A 16,580-nucleotide genomic window follows, 5' to 3' on the forward strand; every position below is an offset into this window, starting at 1 on the left:
AAGGGCAAAGAAAACGTAAGATGTAACATGTTCCCTCCTGAACTGACTTTGCCGTAGTGGGCAGTCTGCGGGCAAGCAGCAGCGCGGGAATTATCTACATTGTTAGTGCGGACAAAAAAGCGATATTCGGTTGTTCTTGCATGTGCGGATACATAGCAGCATTGGTCGTAACGATTTGCGCTGCCCGCCTTCCCTGGCTTAGACATATGCCCGAGGCATGCTAAGCCTGGAAAAGAAAGGATATCTGTTTTATTATTTAGATCTTACCTTACGGCTTCTTGCTCGATGACAGCTCATGAAGGTCCCCGGATAAGATTGAATACTCTAGTAATATAGTTACTTTATAGCATGTTCTTTGTGAAGTTCGAACATGTATTTCTACTTGCGTACAAGCTGGCTAATGAAGGCCTAGCAATAGTTTAACCAGTGTCTACAGAGCTAGTACATGCAGTAGAAAGGGTTCCGTTGTATATGCATGTTGGGGCGCCTTGTAGCACTAGTTATTTCAGCACGGTGCATCACACCCCATGAGAGGCCGCTTCCTTTCCTTATGAGGCGTAGGCCCGTTGGTTGCCGCGCAGAACAAATGAGGATTGGAGGAGAACTCAAGTGATTTTTGGTAACTATTATCCGACGCCTCTGATTGCACTGCAGCTCGCGACGGTTCTCAGCTAGGATCGACGATAACCTGCAGTTGGTAACACCGCACGGTTTCTCCGGGCGGATGAAATCAGCGGACTGTCCAACTATAGGGGGGGTCCTCATGCATAGCACTGAGATATCACTGACACGTAAGAAAAAAAACTTTGCAAAAAAGATCTATAGAGACTCTCAAAGATCTGTGGAGAAAGTACAGCCCCCTTTCTGTTGTAGGGAAGTGGAAACTGATCAGGCTCTGCCCTCTGGGGGGAAATCCCAAATGGCTGGTCGCTTCTTGCCGATGCAGCACCCGCGGTATCTGCTTCCCATCCAAGGGCAGATGCCTTTTGCAGCGAAAATATATATTGAGGAATGCCTCCGTCCTTGCCAGCCGCCGATATATGGCGTGCCCTGCGATGTGCGCGTTAGGAGGGATTTCTCCCTTCTCTGGAGTTGTACATTCGTCGTAAAAAATGCAACTAGAGCTACAGTTGCTACTGTCATATATTGTCGTTCTCGTTAGTAGCAGAGCGTGCTGTGATGTGGTTTTACTCCCATCTCTGCAAGTGAATGCGCTATGGGTGCGAGAGGGGTTCGACTTCGTTTTCTCAAACAAGGTGTGTCCTGTTTTCAATACTTTAGGGCACCCTGCACTGTTAATTCATAATTTGTAGGCTTAGCGTCTGCCTTAACCGTCGGTTGGCCGCAGAAACGCCGGATAATTTCAATTCTTAGAGCCTAAGAGATTAAATTCTGGGCGTAATCATAACCATGAAATACCCACTTCCAGTTTGCTGGCGCTACTGTGTTACATCTAACGCAGATTTACAGCGCTGATACAACACTGCACGCAGCGTCCTGCCTCAACCTATCCACACATCCTGCTGTGCTTGCATGGGCCTAGACTGATCTGAACGCCTTGTTTTTGCAACAGAACTGCCCGAGTAAAATTGCAATTTTTAATAAAAAAGCTCCAGTTGTTCGCTCTCCCTTAGTTGCAGACAGCAGACAACTACGACATTTTCAAGAAAAAGCTGCTGCTTAGCAGCTGTTGCTGGAGCCGTTGTTACTGCAGCTGGCGTTTCTGCAGCTGGTATTGCTGCAGCTGGTATTGCTGCAGCTGGTATTGCTGCAGCTATAGCATCCAGCGCGTTGTCATCCCGCATGGTGTTGGGCGTTTGCGTTGTGATGCATGGCATCGAGATCTATTTCAAAGCAAGAGGTAATGGCTGTGCGTAGTTTGGTCTGCAGTACAGCAAAAGAAGAATACTTTGGAAGCTTCATCATGAAAAAACAGGTGCTCGCTGAGGGAAGACGGTCGTCCACGCGCTGCCCAGAAACCTGCCGGGGGCCCGAGAAAGATGTGTCTACCGCTTCCAGCGCCTCTTCGTCTCTGCGAATAATACAAACACCAAAGCAACGAATACACATGCAACTAGGTCACTCGCCACACGCTTCAGTACCCTGCACGCTTGTGATGCAGTGTTGCAGCTGTTCATCACTACCCGGAGCTAGATGTGCTGTCTACACCGACAAACAGCAACTAAGTCTGTGAATGCATGCACTGAGCAGGAAGCGACGTGTGTGGGAGTTCCGCCTAATGCAACACGTTCTATTATCTGCATTTGTTCCTTATTCTTGCTTTGTAGCAAACTGCCTTGTACGCATTCTGTGTTATGTATGATGCACCTCATGATATGCAGCTCGAACTTCCGCGTTGGGAAGGCATCACTCCCTGCACTACTACCCAAAGTCCAGCCCTGCGGCACCCGAGATCGCCCCGAAACAAATCGCAAAAAGAGGCGCCGCTCTGCAGCGCTGAATCCCTGCAGAGCCTCCCACAGCCAACCCACTAGCTGGCGCTCTCTGTCGTTGCAGCGGTCCCAGACCACTTTGCAGTTCCGCTGTACGTACACAACGCACCACAGATGTGCAGTATACATTCACCATCATCCAGTTGCTCTAAACGAAATAAGAAACAAGACACCCCGTTCTGAGAACTAATAAGATGCATACAACTGCAGCAGCAGCAAACACGTGAACAATCCCTAGACCAGTCCACAGGAGCAAAGCAAAGCCCCACCCAAAGCTCAACAAGTAGAGCTCTGAGAAGTGAGACATAATCCATAGAAAGAAGCAGCATAGTGCCAACAACCCCAACATTGCAGCACAGCAGCAGCCATTTACCTTCAGCAGCTCCACATCTATGTCGGGGTCACCGCAGACAAGCAGTCGGAGATCGTCAGGGCGCAGCAACGCTCTAAGAAGAGGGCGCGGTACGAGCTGATGGAGGCCCCATGCAAGGAGGGAGACAGCCTCGAACCCCTCAGACAGCTGGCAGCACACACCAGAGACAGAGCAAAAGAAGGCAGTAAGGAGCGAACGAAACGCACCGTAGGTTATGAAAGATAAAACAGCAAGAGCAGCTGCTGTTAGCATCAAAAGCAGCAGACAGTGGCTATAGTAATTTAAAAGAAACAAAACCAGTACATATTCCCTTACCGTTGCATATTGCTCGATGTCTAAGATGGCGGGGAGGTCTTGCGGGCGTAGACGCAAACGCTCCCAAGAGGGAGCGAGCGGCAGCGGCCTGCCAACAGAGTCATCAATGCAGGCACCGCGCTGCAGCAGAACCTGCACAGCGGCAGCAGCCTCTTCTCGTGCTTCTTCTTCATCCTCGCCTGATGCAGCAGCTGCCTTTGCTGCTGCCTCTGCAGCAGCCGCAGCAGCTGCTGCAGCAGCAGCTGCCGAAACTACTTCCCGAGGGCTGTTGCCTGGAGCTGATGATGGCGCTTCGTCCACTGCAGCCGCTGCAGCAGCAGCTGCAGCAATGGGCGCCAGCAGCCTGCGGAGGTGTTTTGCTGCCAGCAAGTCCTGCTGCAGCAAGAGATCCGGAGGCGGGTGGTGCCCCAGCAGCAGCGTCCAAATGGCTGGAGTAAGAGACAGATTTAGAGGACTCATTGAAGTGACAGCACACCCCATCAAGACGCCTACAGCTTGTAGTGCTCGCGCAACGTTCTGTCCATACACCGTAAGACCAGACAAACCCCAGAAACTCAGAAGTGAACTCTCAGCATCCTCTTCCGTTTCTTCTTGCAATGACCCAACTAACATCCCGTAGTCTCTCTGTTGCTGCTGCACTTGGGGCAGCAGCAGCGCCAGGGGTCCTGAAGCTGCTGCTGCTGCTGTTGCTGCTGTTGCTGCTGCATCATCTGCTGTAGGACTCAGCTGGGGTGGCGCAACCAGCAACGGTGGGGCGTCGGCGAGGAGAGAAGGAAGGGGAGCTGGAGCCGCATTTAAGGAGGCGGGCCCGAAGACCCCCAGAGCAGTTTCATCCTCCCAGAAGGCAACAGTGCCGTGGTGCTGCCCCCCCGGCGCAGCAGCAGCAGCGCCTGCTGCCGCTGCTGCTGCTGCTGCTGCAGGCACTAGCAGGTCCCGCAGCAAAGGATTAACTGCAGTGAAGTCTCTGCCCTCTCCAACACCTGCTCGGGCGTTGCTAGACGGTATAAAGAGGCGGTTACCTATAAGGTCATCACATAAGGCGCTGAGCACCTCAGCATAGGGGCCCCCCAAATCCTGCGCTCCCTCGCCTCTCAACTCCACAGAAAAGCAGCGCTCCAGAGCCAGTAACGATGTAGAAGGGATCCGCAGCAGCTGCTGCGACAGCTGGTTAACGAGTGAAGACGCGAAGTCTGCTTCAGGTAGCAGTGACACGTCCTCATCAACACCATTGCCGCCTTCCACAGCAGCAGCAGCAGCAGCAGCTGCTGCTGCTGCTGCTGATGCGCCTCCAGGCAAACTTCGTCCGAGAGAGAGACTTCCCGCTCCCACGCGAGGGCAGTAGGCCTCTTGGTCTTGCGGTGCAGGGGCCTCAGGGTATATGCCTCGGATGGCAAGAAGAGCAGCAAGGGCCCCCCAGTGGCGCTGCAGCAGCACATCCCTTGGGGCAGCCACGCAGCCCCAGGAGAGTTGCTCTGCTACCGAGGGAGGTGTACACAGCCGCTCCTCTGCACTGAAGGCGTCCCCTCCCCTCCGTCTCTCCAGCAGCCGACAGTGCCACAGAGAGGAAGCACTGAATGCTGAGGCCCGCCGCGAAGGCAGTATCAAGTCGCGCATGCGGCTTATCAGCCCCTCCACCACGGACACCGGCGGGCCCAGAATGTTCCCGCCGCTGCTACCTCTGCTGCTGCTGCTGTTGCTGTTGCTGCTGTTGCGGCGCCAGCTCTTAAGGCGGCCCCCCATGAGGCCCCATGTGCATGCAGAGTCAAGGGGCCTCGACGGGTCCGCCACTGTGGGGCCAAACACACAGCGGCTGGGCCTTGCCAGCAGGATGGCGCCTTGGGAAGAACCGCTTGCATCATCTTCTGCTGCTGCTGCTGCTGCTCCGGATGCAGCAGCTAAGGGCAGCTCGGCTGTGGGAAGCGGACAGGGACAACAAAGATGAGGAAGGCGCGGCCGACTCAGCAAAGGTAAGAAGAAACTAACACTCGTATCTAGGCAGTGAAGAAGTTCGAGCCTCCACAAGAGCGCCCGGTGGAGTTCACGAGGGTGCGGAGGCCACAAGAGCTGAAACGCAGCAGCTCCAGCGGCTTCTGCTGCAGCTGCTGCTGCAGCAGACCCTTCGCTATCCCCTCCTGAACTCCCTGCTGCTGCTGCTGCTGCTGCTGCTGCTGCTGCGCGGTTTGCTGCCTTTAGCGCGCTGCGGAAGAAAACGCCTAATACCTCAAACGTTACTGCATACGCCAGAGGAGATACGAGGGCACGCAGCGGCACTAACGGCCATGACGGAAACGTGACACGGGCGTTGCTGCTGCTGCTGCTGCTGCTGCTGCTGCTGCTGCTGTTGCTGTTGCTGGATCTCCCAGGGCTGTGCCCTGCGGCGGCAGGTGCTGTAGACTGTGCAGGGGTTGGGGTGGCAGCAGCTTCGGCTGCAGCAGCAACAGCGCAGGTCGCATACGCCTGCCAGCAGAGATACAGCGCGTCTTCAAGAGGCTCTACTGGCCGCATGGAGCCGCTTAACCCAGGGCCTCTCCCCCCTTCGGACAGCAGCACGGAGGCTGCTGGGGCGGTTCCTTCTGAAGGAACCGATCCCGTGGAGTCTTCATCGTCTTCTGTCCCATCCTCAGGCACCTCAGCAGACAGCTCACGCGCTAAGCTCGCGAGACCCTGAACATACACCGTATACACATGCAAGGGGCCTTCGTCTTCTGTGCAAGCACACCTGCAGGTTCGGGTGTACAGATAACCCCGGGCTTGGACCCCACAGCCCCGGGGCGAAGCTGCGTGCAAAGAATCGCGAGTGAAATCCATATTCGCAGCAGCAGCAGCAGCAACAGCAGCCGAAGCAGCAGCAAGGAGAAATGCAGCAACGGGAGCTGCAGTATAACAACAACACTTTGTACATACCGTCGGCCTATGGGCATGGCTTCTGTCTGAATGATCTGTACTGAGCACCTCGAGGCCTGCGATGGCATCAGCAAAGAACCAACTTAATTCTCCTGATTCTGGTGGCGCTGGTGCTGCTACCGCTGCTCCTGCTGCCTCTGCTCGAGAGCTGGAGCTGTGGGGCCCCCTTTCGGAGGGCCCCTGACGGAAGTAAGACACACGCATGCGCCCCAAGGATTGCAGAATGTGCTGCTGCGACACAGACGGCCACCAAGGGCTCCCCCACTCCCACAGATTCATAGGGGGAACCAACAGCGTCCCGTCGCTATCTAGCCGCATTCTGAATTGCCAGACGGCTGGGGTTGAAGCTGTTGTTGCTGCTGCTGCTGCTGGTGCTGCTGCTGCAGCTGCACCGGGGGCTCCCTCGGAGGGAATAGGTGGGAGGGGAAGTTGTAGGAACTGCTTCGCAGTGAGGGGGTGAGGCGAAGAAAGAGCTGAGTCCCGCGAGCTCTTCAGCTCCGCCATGAGAGCCAACAGGAGGCCGTCTGGCCAGGCTTCATCCCACACAAGCGACAGAGTTGTTGCTGCTACCCAGATGCTGCTGCTTGCTCCTGGAGCCTCTAGAGGTGCCTCTTTGCATGCGTCTTTAGGGGAACACAGCAACAACGTCCCTGCAGAAGAGCTACGCCCCCAGAAGAGATCCACCAGCTGGGAGTTTGCTGCGTCTCGTTTCCCTGCGGCGTCACCAGGTGCTGCTGCAGCTCCTGCTGCAGCTGCTGGTGCTGCTTCTGGTGCTGGTGGTGATGCTCCTGCTGGTGCTGGTTCTTCTGTTTCTCCAGAAGCAGCTCCGGCTGCCGCAGTTGCTGCCACCGCTGTCGCTGCAGCAGCTGCAGCAGCTGCCGCAGCGCCGGCGAAGCCCCGTCTACGCGCTGCGGATTCAACCTGCTCTGCTGCTGCAGCTTTTGCTGCTGTTGCAGCGATGCAGGATGCCCCTCCGAGTTCGCTATCAATGAGGGATGGCTGGCACAAGAAGGAGGCAGAGGGCCTGAGCACCTGATCCACTGACAGCTTGTACCCTGCAAACATATACGTCATCTCGCCACTGCTGCTGTTGCTGCTGCAGCTGCTGCTGCTGCCGCCGTGTCTCCCTCCATCAATGGCTGCATCTCCGATACTTTCCTGATCGTCGCTCGTTTCAGTACTCGTTGGGCTTGCAGTGGTTTCGGCCCCCTGCTCTTGCTGCTGTTGTTGTTGTTGCTGCTGCTGCTGTTGGGTCTGGTCATCATGAGTGTGAGCTTGTTGAGGAGGGAAGAAGGCATCGGCAGGTAGGTGATTGCATGCAACCCAATTGGCATGAGTCCGGTATGGCGTTTGCTGCAGCCTGAAACGAAGTGCTGCGCAGTTGGCTGCGAAGAAACCGTTCGCATTCCATAGCTCAGGGTTAAGGGGTTGTGGGTACGGCTGCACCACCCGCAGCGCCTCCACCTTACATACAGCAGGTCCTGCAGCAGCAACAGCAGCAGCAGCAGCAGAGTAGCCACAGGATGGGGGGAATGTGGTGCAGCGAACAAGCTCCCTAAATCAGAGAAAAGAAGAAAAATAAATAGACAAATATACACCTAAGAACTTTCTAGACTTACCGAGGCGGATGCCTGGAACCAAAGCAAGGCCCCCTCCTGCGCCTAGAAGCCTGCGCACTTCTCCGAGTGTATGGGAGACCTTAAGAGGCTCCAGCGGCACGTCAAAAGCCAGCCCGTCCTGCTGCTGCTCCCCTTGCTGCTGCTGCACCTTTAGAGTAAACCGAATCGTGTCTTCATGCCCCAACTGCTGCAGCTGCTGCACCCGGCGGCGCGAACGACGCAGCTGCTGCAGCAGCAAGTGCATGCGCTGTACAGCCACCCGGTCCTCAGGGTGTGGAGGATTGGCCGACTTCACCACGGGCGCAACCAGTTCCTTCATCTGCAGCAGCAGCAACAACAGCAGCAGCAGCAACAGCAACAGAGGGGAGAAAGGCAGCAACGGTGATGAGCAAAGCTTCGAGGAGATATTCAGAAAACGACCCGATGGAGACAGACAAAAAGCAAAGCCACGTGAGGCTCAAATGGGGTGCAGCATGAACACTAAAAGGAGTAATATATATTGCGGAGACGACGGCAAGGAGATATGGCAGGCAGACCAACAACAAGGAGTCCGACAGAAAGCGGAGACACAAAAGAATAACAGATAATGAATGATAAAGGTTGCTGCTGCTACTGCTACTGCTGCTGCTGCTGATGCACTCGCCGCACCTGCTGCTTCACTGCAGCAAAGTCGCTGTGGGCCTCCTTAAGGCGGATGAGCCTCGTTTGGCTGAGGACAACTTCAACCCGAAGAGACAGAATGGCTGAGCAGCACTTGATTGTCTCCTTAACAGTCTCTCCGTCTCCTGCTGCTTCGCCGTCGCCTGCTGCATGCACACTCTGCTGCAGCAGCTCCCCAGATGGCTGCATAAACAGCATCTGCACGTCACCAAGGATTGATGCCTCCACAGAAACCTTCTCAGTATCATCAAAGGAGCTCCGCACGCCTCGCAAGTCGCCCCAGCCATCAACTGTACCGCTAGGAACAAACCTATGCCAACACAAACTGTTGTTGCTGATGCTGCTGCTGCTGCTGCTATTGCTGCTGCCATGGGCCAAGCGCGGAGCTTGCAACGGGGCCTCAGATGCTGGAGCAGCTGCAGCAGAAGCAGCCGAAGTGGAGGGGCGGGAGTTGGTGAGGCCCCCCATACGATCCAACAGAGACAGCACTGTTCTTGTGAGATCTCCGCCATATGTTTGACTTGTCCCTTGCTGCTGCTGTTGTTGCTGTTGCTGCTGTTGCTGTTGCTGCTGTTGTTGTTGCTGCTGCTGCCGCAGCGGCTGATGGCGTTGCTGCGTATGCTGGTGCTGCTGCTGGTTGAGAGCTCCAAGCTTCTGCAGGCGCGAAACCTGAGAACGTGGGTCCCCTATTTTGACTAAGGGGATGATGGGGTGTACAGACAGCTGATGCACTCGTTCTTCTGAAGGCCATGGGGCGCAGCCTAGAGGCATCATATCTGCTGCACTGTATGCATGCAGCAGCAGCTGCTCCACTCGGCCGACGTCTTCCACAAGGTGGGTTGCGACACCCTCCTCAGCCTCGCCCTCTGCAAGGTGAAGGCCCTCCCGCACAGGCAGCAGCTCGCATGCTGCTTGTTGGTGCTGCTGCGGATGCTGCTGCTGTTGCTGCTGCTGGTCCCTCACAAGGTCGGTCTTGCACGAGACAAGGAAGAAACGCTCACTTGGTCCAGGGATCAGGGGACATGTTTCTTCGTGCCCTGCACGTTTGGCAGACGGCGGCGATGACCCCGTATCGCTGCTGCTGCTGCTGCTGCTGTTGCTGCTGCTGCTGCTGCAGCGTGTGCTCTTGGAAGGAAACCCGTACGCCACCGGCACCAATCCTATTTCCGGTCCACAGATGTTCACAGCATTAAGACTGCTTCTTTTGCTGCTGCTGCTTCGACCTCTGCTGCTGCTGCTCCTGCGTAGATGAGGAGGCCCTGCTTCTCTAAAGGGAAGGGCCCGTGCAGTTGCAGCATCTAAGGGCCTCCCCCATGCGTCTTCTTTCCAGAACACTCGGAGATCAACGCTCCATACACCATCTAATGCAAATGCATCACGGGGTATAAGGGCCCCTGAAAGGAGATGAATAACCTCCTCGGTGCTGGGCTCAGCAGAAGGCAATGCGCAGGCGCTGCCTATGCTGCTGCTGCTGCTGCTTTCGTTGCTGCCGCAAGGTGCAGCGGAAGCATTTGCTGCTGCTGGTGCTACTGCTGCTGGAGCTTCTGCTGCTGCTGCACCCACACCGGAACGGCGACGCGCCTCGCCAACGCTTCCATGACGCTCCCGCTGAGGCAGCTGCACGGGGCGTGGCTGCTGATCCCCATCTGCTGCTGTGCTGCTGCTGCTGCTTGCAGATTTGCTGCCACGTAGCATTCGCAGAAGTTGGTTCGTTGCTCTGTCGAGGAGACTCATAGGACTGGTGCTCGAAGAAGGGCCTCCACTGCTTCTGCTGCTGCGGCTGCTGCTGCTGCTGCTGCCACCGCCTGCATGCAGCGCGTCGCTCTCCTCAGCAACCGCCACCTGTTGCTGCCACGGCTGCAGCGGCTGCTGCATTCGCCTTTGCTGCTCATTAACACTAAGCCTTCGAAGAACAGCGCCTGGTACTACGGGGAAGCCCTTGCAGCAGCCAGCAGAACAAGACACAACCTGCCGCTGCTGCTGCTGCTGATGCTGCTGTTGCTGTCTCCAGGTACCAGATGCTGCGGCGTCCGTATCTCCAGGCGCAGCCTCTGCAGGAGGAAGGGCTGCAGCAGCAGCAGCAGCTGGCCCTGCAGGAGAATGCCCTAAAGCAAAATGCTTGGCCACTGAGGTGTCTGTACAGCTGAGGGAGTAATCAGCACCATACCATGTGGGGGCACTCCATGCGCTGCTGATCTCCAATGCTGGGGCCCAGCTTGCTTCATCTCCGCACAAGTCTCTGATATCCTTTTCAATTGCTGCTGCTAGAGCCCTGCGGATGTCTGCTGCTGCTGCTGCTGTTGTAGTTGCTTGCGACCCGTCCTCAGGCAGGTCTGTGCGCAAGGGAGGAGCAACAAAGAACCCTGCAGCAGCAGCAGCTGCTGCTGCTGCTGCAGCACCGGTGGCCGTCGTCGTCGCGTCTAGGCTTTCTAAAGCGTGCTGAGCAGCAACAACACGTCGCAGCAGCTGCTGCCTCGAAGCCGTAAGGGGTAAAGCCTCCACTGACAGCAAATGCCAAGGAGACAAATCGCTGTGGGGTACACCGAAGGTAACGGATACACCTGCTGCATCTGGGTGTACAAGCAGCAGCCTATCCATCAACTCCTGCTGCCCTGTTGTTTCCCTATCCTGCTGCTGCTGCTGCTGCTGCTGGACATAGGCTGCTTCAGGGACGTCAGGCCTGTCTGCTGCAGCAACCATCCGTGCGTATGGATGAGAACTACGCACAAACAAATGCCCTACACTCCGCATCAGCTCCAAAGGATGGCCCTGAGGCAGACGGCTGGGGACTACTAGACACTCTACTCCACCCTTCCCCACAATGCTGCTGCTGTTGTTGTTGTTGTTGTTGTTGTTGCTGTTGTTGGTGCTGCTGCTGCTGCCACTTGAGACAACCGGCTGATGCGTTTGGTGCTCGCTCTCTACGAGCGGAGGAGAAGGTCCTGCTGCTGTCGCCGGAGAGCCTTGCTGGAGGACCTGCTGCTGCTGCTGCTGTTGGTGTGGCTGTTGCTGCAGCGGTTGCTGCGGCTGCAGCTTCAGGTGCGTGCTGCTGAAGCAGCACTGGGAGAATGCCAAAGCCTTCCTCTGCAATCGTCGCGCGTCTCTGCCCAGCAGCAGCAGCACACGTTGAAGGGGTGCCTTTGCTGCCGGCCACGTGTTGTCCCCCCCAAATGGGTTCAATGCTGCTGCTGCTGCTGCTGCAGCAGCAGCAGCAGGTGCTGTCGCGGATTTCTTCGTTGCTGCTAACGCCTGCATCTGCTGCAGCCCCCCAAGCGCATATAGCCGCAGCAGCAACTCTGATAAAAATGAAGCAAGACGCTCTATAGGATGCTGATGCATACTTTGTATAAGCTTCCACTCACATGTTAATGGGTGGAGGTGCGCCCGCAGCTCAAGTAGCTGCGCTAAGGCCCCTGTTATTTCCTCTCGTATGCTGCAGGCCTCTGTCTCTACTTCGTTTTCTGCTGCTGCTCCTGCTGTTGTTGCTGTTGCTGCTGCTGCGGGCTGCTGCTGCACTGCATCCTCCCCTAAAGCAGCAAACAGCAGCACGGCGATTGTCTGAGCAGCAAACAAGAGGGGTGCGGGCAGCCACAGGAACGAGCAGCCCCGCAGCAGAGTCTCCTCCCAGAAGGGGCCCCCAGAGGGCCTCCCCAACTCCCCTTCAAATATATCTAGCCGCAAAGACATATCAATTGAACTTATCATATCTGATGCAAGCCACAGACAAAGACACGCAACGCGACGCCGCAAGCTCGCCTCTGCAGCACAAGCTATCAACGGCCGAGGCGGAATACAAGAAACAGGCAAGGCACCGCCATCTCCTGCTGGTGCTGCTGCTGGTGCTGTTGCTGCTGCTGCTCCTGTGCTGCTGCAGCAAGCGACCGCCAAGGCGCTAGAGCCGTTGGCACTCAGCCACGGCGCATTCTGAACACCCCACAGCAAACAAAGCAGCAGCATTCGATGAGGCAGGAGGAGCAGCAACAGCATCAACAGCAGCAACAGCAGTGCAAGCAGCAGCAGCAGCAGCAACAGCACCAAAGTACCTCAACAAAACTCCTAGCAATAGCAAGCGCGGAGGCCTGAAGCGGCAAAGGAGAAACAGCAGCCATCGCGTCTGCAGCCCCTAACAGCCCGAGGAAGAGCGCGGGATCAAATGCAGCAGCAGGCACGAGAGCAAGACTGCTGCAGCAATCGTCTGCTGCTGCCGCAGTACCTGCAGCAGCAGCAGCATCAACAGCTGCTGCAGCTGTTGCTGCAGCCTCAGCCCCCAAAGATGCAGCAACTTGAGGGTTCTTTCGGGCAGCAGCAAGCACCTCTGGGTGCTGCGAGAAGTCCGACACCAGAAACTGCAGCAGCGCTACGCTAAGCACGGGGGAAAAGGAGTGGGCCAATGCATCATAGACACCTTGCTGCTGCTGTTGCTGCTGCTGCTGCGCTGCTGCTGCTGCTGCTGCTGCCTCAGGGTCGGGTAGCAAAGGGTCAAGAGCAGCAGGGCTGCAGCAGTGCGAAGGCCCAATTGCTGCATATGCATTGAACAGCTCCTGCCGCGTGGCAGCAGAGACACAGAACTTCCAGCCCCAGAGGCTGGGGGACGCGATCTCTGAAATCCCGCTTGCTGCTGTGTTGCTGCTGCTGCTGTTGCTGTTGCTGCTGCTGCTGTTGCTGTTGCTGCTGCTGCTGTTGCTGTTGCTGCTGCTGCTGTTGCTACTGCTGCTGCTGGTGCTGCTGGGTTGGTCACTAACATGCTCCAGCTGCATATACTCTTCAGCAATACGCGCTGCCTGCCGTGCTGCTGCTTCTGCTGCTGCTGCTGCTGCTGCGGCTGCACCGCCCGAAAGATCCGTTGCAGCGGCGCCTGCTGAACTTGGATCCCTAACGGCGGCCTCAGCGAATCCGTCTCCTGACGCTACTGCTGCTGCTACTGCTGCTGCTGCTGCTGCAGCTTCCGCAGCAACTGCTGAGGCTGCAGCAGCCTGTGGGCAGCCTCCATCTGCAGGCAGCAGAGGGCTTGTTAGATCTGGTGACAGCCACATTCCTGGGCCGTCACTGGGGGACGCAGGGTCCGGCAGCGGAGCTGCGCTGCTGCAGAGACCGAATGAAGAGAAGCAGCAATCGAAGGCAAAGCCAGGCAGCACCAAAGGACGGCCCCACACCCTCAACGAACTCCCGCTGCATGCGATATAGACCGCAGCACAACATAACACAACGCAATATATGCACGGGGCTGCAGCAGCAACAACTGCAGCACCTGCTGATGAACCTGCTGCTGTGCCTGCTGCTGCTGTTGCACGCACAGCAGCAAACACAGAAGGACCACACAACCCACTTGCGACGCCTCTACTATAGACACGTTTGTACAGGGCATTTCATTCACACTAAAGGAGCGGCTCAAGCAACAGCAGCAGCAGCAGCAGCAGGAGCGGGTACTACCCGAGCAGCAGCAGCAGCAATATGACTGGGAGCTACCTACCTATATGCAGCAACGCATGCAGCTTCTCCCTGAGAGTAAAACCTGAGAGCATCTCCAAGGCGAGTGCCGCTGAGGCGACAGAAGCGAAGGACGCAGCCCCGGGCCCAGGCAAAGCCAGGAGACAACTCCCCCCCACATAAAGGAGACTCGCCCAAGCAGAAAGCACCCTCTTCGCTGCTGCTGCTGCTGCTGCTGTTGGTGTTGTCGCTGGTGCTGCTGCTGGCGTCTTCAGGACGAAGGACGGTTGAGTACGTAGCGCCTTCGTGCTGCAGCTGCTGTTGCTCTTGCTGCTGCTCCTGCTGCTGCTGCTGCTGTTTGCCCCCCGCAGTGGCCCAGCTGTAGGGTACAGAGGCCTCAGCAGTAGCGGTGAACGCAGCAACTGGGCTGTACGGGTGACGGGTCTCACGCCCAAGTTCGTGCAGCAGCAGAGCAGGGTTTAGGAAGCCTTGGCGCGACAGGCGAACGGGATCGACTCCCACTAGCGGTGGGGTGGAGGCAGCACAACGCCGCAGCAGCTGCTGCTGACCACTGGACCTCCCATTGACTGTCTGCGAGAGGACCAGTGGTCGAGGTGGGGATCGGGGAGGCGGGTGCAACAGCTCTGATGCTACCTGCCGCAGCACGCTTCGTGCTGCTTCTGGAGCTGTCAGCTCCGCTGTCTCCTCCTCAGCCTCATCCCCTGCTGCGGCTATTGTTTCTGCTGCTGCTCCGTCCGCACCTGCATCTGCGTCTGCCGCTGCTGCTGTTGCTGCTTCATCTACCCCCTCTTGCCGTTCCCGCGCCTCCACAAGCTCCCTAAAGGCCCCAAACTCTGAGTTGAAGTGAAGGTCCAGCAACCCCACAGACATCAGCCCCAGCAAGCAAAGGCTCCTCAGCTGTATGAGCAGCTCCGCACCTAAACGTACACCGGGCAACGAACGCGGCACCACCGCCCAGAAACGAGCTTGCTGTTGCAGCAGCAACAGCTCCTGCTTCTGCTGCTGCTGCTGCTGGTGGAGGGGAGGCGGCAGTTGTTCTGCTGCATCTGCTGCACGCAATACCCGCACCAGCAGCTCTGCAACAACACCTCGAAGGGAAGGCCTTGCCCTAACAAGATCAGCGAAAGTCCGCAGCAGCTGCGGCCACAGAGGCAGCGCAGCTCGGGGTTGCTGCAGCAGCAGCTGCAGCAGCAGGTTCTGAGCCTGCGTTGCTGCCTCCCACTGGAAGCAACGAACTGCTGCTGTCAGAGCCTGCCGCTGCTGCGTGTCGACCGGCAGCTGCACCTGCAGCAACGGTTGCTGCTGCAGCGCACTCCTCGTGGCTTCTGTACACAATCGAAGGACTTCTTGCTCGTGCTGCTGCTGCTGGTCTGCTGCTGCTGCTGCTGCTGCCGTGGCCGGAGCCGTGCAGGAAGCGTGGGGAGGGGGCACTGGGGAGACACAGTCGTTAGGATCAGCGAAGATGAACTTGTGGAGTTGCTGCAGCGTGTGCGGCAGCAGCAGCTCGAGGTGTCTGTTCAGGTGAGAGGAGAAGTAAACAGCCATATCCTTGCGGCCTGCTGCAGCCCCACCTACTGCAACAAAACGAGGAGGGTTTGCTGCTGCTACAGGAGACACCAAACGCCAGTAATGTACTTCGCCATTCACACAAATTGTCCCCTTGAAGCGCAGCGTGCCTCCACCAGGGCCAGCAACCCGGTGTATATCCACATACCACCTCCCCTCCTCCATGCTGCTGCTGCTGCTGCTGCTGTCAGGGTCTAAAGAGGTCTGATGTGCAGCAGCAGCAGCAGCTCCTCTGAGGGGTGAAGGCGACCGCCTAGCGCGCTCAGTCTTGGCGCTGCCGCGCCAGTGTCCCCTCACATAGCTGCTAACAAGGAGACAATCAGCAGAAGCAAACAGCTGCCCATCTTCAACTCCGAGGCTCCTACCCCCTCCGCCACCGCTGCTGCTGCTGCTGCTGCTGCTGCTGTTGCTGGGGGTGTCTTGGAAGCGGGCCTGTATAACAAGGGGCCATACATTCTCGTCTGAGATTAAGATGAGGGTTAAGAAATTGGCGTTAGGGCTTCTAAGGCCCTCTACCCGCAGTGTCTCTGCATCTTTGTGATACAGGGGGAAGAAGCGTGTACAGTTGAGCCGAGTAAGTTGCTGTCTGCTGAGAGGCGGCAGCGAAGCGGGGGCCTCAATGGCTTGAATAACAGCAGGGTTCCCCTTGGGGGGCTGAGGAGACACCAGACTGCTGGGGAGACACAGCAGCACACCTGCAGCAGCAGCACCTTCAGGGCCCCCCTGCAGTCGGCTCGCCACCAACTCCTCTACCCTCTCATCAGGAGGAGGCAGCGGCCGTAACGCATCTGCACGAAGTGCGCCCCAAAGGCCTGTTGGCCCTTCACTGCTGCTGCTGCTGCTGCTGCTGCTGCTGGGGCCGGCGCTGCAGCTAGCACTCGTTGAGTCTGCATCGGCAGCCGAGGCATCGCGAGGACCACCGGGAGCGGCTGCTGCTGCTGCTGCTGCAGCTGCAGCAGCAGGTTGCTGCCAGACGAATAGCCCTTTATGTACACTTGGGGGGTCCTCGGGAAGCAGCAGAGTGCGGCTACCATCAACACGCCAGACAGACTTTCTTCTGTTTAACACCGCCTTGTAGATGTGGCAGGCCTGGCAGTAATCGAAGTCATCAATTCTAAACAAAAAAGAGAAGACAGAAGGAGACACACGGAGACACCCCACATGCACACTGTACAGGCAGCTTACCACAGCAGCAGCACAGGCGCAAAGACAGCAACAAGGAGAGATAAAATAAATAAATAA

The 16,580-nt window shown here is 57.2% G+C and overlaps 1 protein-coding gene across 1 annotated transcript in view; it reads right to left on the minus strand.

The window, feature by feature from the left end:
• Positions 1-1,794: 1,794 nt before the first annotated feature.
• EAH_00006280 (hypothetical protein, conserved) overlaps positions 1,795-16,580 on the minus strand; it is a gene marked incomplete at both ends in the record, with an annotated part of 35,619 nt that continues 20,833 nt past the window's right edge. Inside the window, 9 exons of the mRNA XM_013396206.1 lie at positions 1,795-2,032; positions 2,329-2,543; positions 2,827-2,973; positions 3,142-5,805; positions 6,046-7,526; positions 7,665-7,983; positions 8,313-12,248; positions 12,368-13,493; positions 13,795-16,452. Of these exons, the coding sequence (XP_013251660.1) occupies positions 1,795-2,032; positions 2,329-2,543; positions 2,827-2,973; positions 3,142-5,805; positions 6,046-7,526; positions 7,665-7,983; positions 8,313-12,248; positions 12,368-13,493; positions 13,795-16,452 (12,784 nt within the window). The remainder of the gene's footprint in view (positions 2,033-2,328; positions 2,544-2,826; positions 2,974-3,141; positions 5,806-6,045; positions 7,527-7,664; positions 7,984-8,312; positions 12,249-12,367; positions 13,494-13,794; positions 16,453-16,580) is intronic.

This window comes from Eimeria acervulina, genomic scaffold, assembly GCF_000499425.1.
Source record: "Eimeria acervulina Houghton genomic scaffold, Eah_scaff27, whole genome shotgun sequence".
Classification (NCBI taxonomy): domain Eukaryota; phylum Apicomplexa; class Conoidasida; order Eucoccidiorida; family Eimeriidae; genus Eimeria; species Eimeria acervulina.